The sequence below is a fragment of the Limulus polyphemus genome, unplaced genomic scaffold (assembly GCF_000517525.1).
Source record: "Limulus polyphemus unplaced genomic scaffold, Limulus_polyphemus-2.1.2 Scaffold3359, whole genome shotgun sequence".
NCBI classification, from domain to species: domain Eukaryota; kingdom Metazoa; phylum Arthropoda; class Merostomata; order Xiphosura; family Limulidae; genus Limulus; species Limulus polyphemus.
Genome location: NW_013668969.1, coordinates 115,875 through 121,701, shown reverse-complemented (window position 1 = coordinate 121,701; position 5,827 = coordinate 115,875). Strand labels below are relative to the sequence as shown.

The following is a 5,827-nucleotide window of genomic DNA, read 5'->3' as shown; positions in this document are numbered from 1 at the left end:
TGTTGTCTATACATTTCATTTTATACTTTCAGTACACAGACTAACAACAATATTAGGTTATACTTTTGTTGCTAAGGGAAATGACATAAAGACCATTGTTGGAATGTAGTGTTACCAATATGCAATGGCTTTTCTATATATCAGGAGTTGTTAATCTAACTGATTTTTACCAATAATTATTCTATGAATACACCACAAACTCACTTCATGAATGATCTTAATTTTGATTGGCTTACAAAGGAATTTACCGAAGTTTGACTGTCTCGACTGCACTTTTCTGCCTCTTTGTTGGTCATGCTTGATTTCACAAAATTTATTTATTTCAGTTAGTCATGAAATGTTAGGTTAGGGTATACTATGGGGTGGGGGTGTTAGTACTTGCCCTGTCATTTTTGATGGGCTAAATGCTAGTTTTCTATAATTAAAAAAAGGGCTAAAACTTGATTTTTTTATCTCTTTATAATTTAGCTAGCTAACTAATCCTACATTTTAGAGAACATATTTTGGTTTATGCTAAAGTTATTCACATTTACTGTATTATCATAAATTAACATATATTGTGGTCCTATAATCAATATTATACAATATTATACAATATTAATTATTATTATAATTCCTGGTAAGGTATGTATTATAAGATTTTGAAAGAATAACTGAAAATACAAACTGTGAAAGATTTGACTAAAATGTTTGCCCATTTTAGACTAAGATTAGATCATACTAAGACTGTAACAAAGACAAGATTCATGGACCAAGATAAAATGTCTGATCATTTTACTTGACATATAACACGTAATTTAAATACAACAAGGGACCTGTTGATCCATCTAGGAAATCTCATCCACTAAGCTTCAAAATAAAACACTCAAAGCTAGCCCTTATCATTCAAATATTTATCAAGTCTTCCCTTAAATTAACTGCAACCCATTCAAAAGAAAAATAAAACTGTTTTAGATGAAGACGACTCCTACTTTGCAAAATTTAAATTTGTTTTCCCTATCCTTCCATTCTCACTAATGACAAGACTAAGACAATGACTAAATTAGACCCCCCCCCCCCCTGATTAAGACTAGACTAAAATTACAAATAGATCAGGGATAAAAATAATGAAATAAAATTACGGAAAGAATGCATTCCTTCATGTAACATTGCATTTCCTTATGAATTATTGTGTTATTTAATCCATGAAATATATGTTCACTTTCAATGGTCATAACTAAAGGAATACGGATATATTGTGCACTCCCTATTGGGGAATAGGAACTAAAAAAAAAAAGAAATTCCTCGAGCAAAGTTAAATTCCTTGAGAATGTGGGAATGTAATATTTCAATCCCTGTAGATGTTAACTTGTCTAAGACTATGACTAACATTAAAAGAAGACTTTAAGTTAACACAGATGGAATACTAGTCGACTGAGTCAAGAGTCCTTCTACGTGCATCTCGTAATGATCTACCTAGTGGTTGTTTTTAGACGTCACACTTGTTTCTCTAGCAGAGTATAATGAAAATAAGACAGAACCAGGAAATTTTTGGAGAAATGTTTATGGTATTACCAATCAATCGCAAAAACAATCCTCAACGAGTAGCACAGAACCAAGTGACATTTACACCATTATTATAACAGTCTGTGAACTTTGTATAAAAAGAATTAAATTGACTCACTTGGATAATATGCTCATAGAAAAATCCTTTCTCTACTGTTTTTTAATTTCCATACTTCTCAATTTGATTCACAAATTCAAATTATAAAAAAATTTTGAAAATTAAATTATTTTTACGAAATTGATGACTTTTGAAATTACCTGAAAATTGGTCCTCATTTGACCTCTTGAAATACTTACTAAAAACAAATTCACTTCTAAAAAAAATCAAAAATATGAGCACAGTATAGAGAAAATACTAATACATGTATTACTATCTATATCAAGCTGACACAGAGAAACTACAGTCACATTCAAAGAGTAACACAACACCAAAAGCGACCACTTTGCTTTGGCCATCTTATTGGCGCACCATCTTACTATTTTGTTTCCCTGTTATACCAATGTTCAACTATTTACTGTACAATCAGCTTTTCTACATCCTGTATGTACGTGAAGTGGGTAATGAACCACTACAGGCTGCTAAATTGACAAGGACTGTGCTGATCAACATTTATTGAATTTATATTATAATACAATCATCAGTTCATTAAAACTCACCCATCTCCTGGGATTTCCCTTAAGCTAAGGTTCATCACTGCTAACTGATTATTAAAACTGGCAAAGTTCTCATCATCGGCCAGATACGAGTCATGAAACTTGCTCTGTCTGTCTTTCTGGTGTGCTGGCTTGACAATATTCTTCTCACCCCGTTTTGTCCCACTCTTAGCTGAAGTATCAGTTTTTTGACGTCCCATGTGTTCATCCCTGGAAAAAAAAAAAGACACAGAAAAAATTCCTTATAATACTTATTACATTGATGGAATTATCCCTTAAATCAAAATAATATAACCATGAAGCATACGATTGGAGATAACCATTATCCCAATTTTAGCTATCCCTAATAGTTATACATTATTGATTTATTTATTTCAAAAACAACTCTTTTCAATTCACACAGTTTAAAAGAATGCTAAATAAAGGACTCGCATTAAAGCAACAGCCTGGTACTGCGACAAATTTTCTAAAAACAAATGCCAGGCTTAGAGTTGACCATGGAACCATACACGTATATGTAACGGATTATTAAAAAATGCCACTTTAAACTCAGCCTAACCATTAGTTACAGCATACAGTATATAAAGCATTAAAAAATTTTATTATATTTCTGAACATTAGATGTTTTATGAAGTGTCTTCAAAATTAAAAGATTGACAAGATTCAGAACAACGTTTCTTTATAGTTTTAATACATTTCTAACGCTAGATTCCTTGTGTAGTCTCTTGGAAATGTCAAGACTTATGATATTTCTGTACAGAAAGGTGTGTGCATTCTTCTTCTTTTTCACAGTTAATATTTTTTAGTTAATTTTTTAGTGTGTTTTCCATCTTTTCTGTACCTAAGTATGGATTTACATGTTTTCTATGAGATTTGGTGTGTTTCTTACAGTTTTATGCCACTTTAAACTTAACCTAACCATTAGTTACAGTATACATATCTTACAGTATATATACATTTATATATATATATATATATATGTGTGTGTGTGTGTCGGCATGTAGATATTTCACATAGCCTTTCATCACAGTTTACATTAGCTAAATCCTCAAACTTTATACTTCTATAGCTTAATTATGTAAGGTACTCAATAATAAAATGTGATACAAGCTATGTCAGAAAAAAAAAGTAGTGTATTTACACTAAAAAACAGAAAATTATATCTATAGACTGCATTAATTCCACACATTCATCAAAATGTCTCATACGACTGATGAGAAAACAAATGTATATTTGTTTCATGATTTGATTAGATCATGAGATAGAGTTTTTGGCCTAATAAATACATCATAAAAAATCAAAGAGAAAAATCAATGATGAAAGGAGTTTAAAAACTTTAGACCAGTTGTTGATGAATACAATATAAATTACGATCCAAAAATATTTCAAATTGAAGAATAAATCAAAGTAGAAAACACTTAAAAATTACAAATTAGAAAAAAAACTCGCATATCATAGTACCTAAATTTCAAGATTTCATTTTCCAAAAGTCAAATGACTCTAATAACGTCTAGACTGGGAAATGGATTTACAGAAGTTGGTCGAACAAGTCGGCACAGATGTGCACTAGAATTTTAGTTACACTTCAAGATCTAATGCCTTATAGATTATTTTAATTTCAAAACTCATTGAAATACTTTTGACTTGGAACTTCAAGGCTTAAAAAAAATTGAAAAACTGAGTTAACTGATTTAATTTATTTAAAAATACTTAAAAACGTAAAGTCTAACGAACAAACTGAAACAGATTTCGGCCTTTGACCTCTAACTAATCCAGCTGAGACGCGTACAACCGCAAGTAACAATGTAACTTTTCTTCTTTAGAAAACACTGCTATTCAAAAAACAAAAACATAAGTTCACCATAAACGGTTATTTAAAATATTCCTGGATTAATATTAAGTAGAGAACAAGAACATTTATACCTAAATATTCAATAGAATACTCTATTGAGCTTTGATTACCGTTTCATCAGAAATATCACCTTCCACAACGAATAAAACAACTTAACAAGTATAGCAAACACCGTTCTCTCGCTAACGGATTGGTTCCAACGACACCTGGGATAATGATTAAACCACTAGAAATTCGATGTTTGTTGCAGTTGGTTGTTTGTACGAACGCTAATAATATCAGCGTTATTCATATTCGGAAGACGTATAACTTTACGCCTGTTTGTTTCTTACAAAACTAAGGTTATTTAGATATAATATCATTATTAAGATTATTCTCAGCGTAAATCTACATATAAAGTATATGACTACTGCAAATTCTAGGCCCAACAAAAACTCCAGCACGATATGTAATCAAAAGTTTAAAAAATTAAAATGGATATTTACATAAAATTTCTAGTTTCTGGTATTTTTTGTAAAAAATATACATATCCAGATGCTATAAAGATCAAAATACATTTAACTGAAATAGAAAAAATCGTTATAACTTACAATTGAAAGAGTATTCGGAAAATGTTGGCTTTTAATGCGTGCAGAAAACATATATAATTATCAGTTTGTTTAGTTTGATTAAAGTAGGTATTGTTGTCTCTTAGAAAAAAGAAAGTCGAATAACGTTGTAACGGTAAACACTCCTTCCCTCCTTAGAAAAACGAAGTAATGACATTAATCACTTTGTATAAAATATCCCAATTTTCCTCTCCTTAAAAAAAAACAACTTAATCAATTATTTAACTACAATTACAACGGATCTGACACACCTAACACTAAAAATTAATGGTGTGAAAGTTGGAGGTCGTATACATAATAAGTCGGATTATTTAGTAATAAATAAATAAATAATAAAGCAATAAATCAAGAGAAATAATCCAACACTTAAACTAAAAACTTGGAGTAAAGGTAATATGTGTCGTGCTCATAGAATGACTAACTGTCAACCGCTAAGATGTTTTGAAGCCAAAGTATTGGTAACAAATAGCATGTAGATCAATGTTTTGCTGTCGTTAAAGATTTGATTGTATCTCGTCTCATTGGATTAGGCTTTATTGAGAAAAAACGAAGATACCCTAAACTTTTACACAAGTGTTCTTGAATTAAATATGCCATGTGTTAGGTGTGACTCCGAAGTTGAAAAAGTACTAATCAAAGAAGTACAATGTTCACATTTGAAGAGTAAAGTCTGTGAACAATTAAAACAACTTGTGTTGAAATATGCAGATATTTTTAACAATAAACCTGGCCTCACAGATTTGTCTGAACATAGTATTATAACCACTAGTGAAAAGCCAGTATCTGGTAAACCTTATCGCTATTCTCTCACTAAATTACAAATCCTACATGATCAAGTGGGTGAAATGGTCCGTGATGGATTAATTGAACCCTTCACTTTTTCTTGGGCATCTTCAGTAGTTATTGCCAAGAAGAAGACTAATGATCTTATATTCTGTGTGGACTACAGAAAATAAAACCAACTCTCAGTATCTGACAGATATCCATTGCCTCATATAAGCTATAATTTGAATGCTTTGTTAAGTGCGACCTGTATCAGTACGTTAGACTTATCAAGTGGATATTGGCAAATACCTGTAAAAGTGGAGGATCAACATATAACTGTCTTCATAACTGATAAATGATAATTGGCTTTATCAATTTAAAATGATACCTTTCGGTCTCAAAA

The 5,827-nt window shown here is 30.7% G+C and overlaps 1 protein-coding gene across 1 annotated transcript in view; it reads right to left on the bottom strand.

Moving 5' to 3' along the window:
- LOC106469215 (OTU domain-containing protein 3-like) overlaps nucleotides 1–4,386 on the bottom strand; it is a gene marked incomplete at its 3' end in the record, with an annotated part of 12,725 nt that extends 8,339 nt beyond the window's left edge. The window contains exons 1-2 of the mRNA XM_013929683.2: nucleotides 4,162–4,386; nucleotides 2,203–2,409 (exon numbers count right to left, since the gene is read on the bottom strand). Coding sequence (XP_013785137.1) covers nucleotides 2,203–2,409; nucleotides 4,162–4,169 — 215 coding nt within the window. The remainder of the gene's footprint in view (nucleotides 1–2,202; nucleotides 2,410–4,161) is intronic.
- Between the last annotated feature and the right edge of the window lie 1,441 nt (nucleotides 4,387–5,827).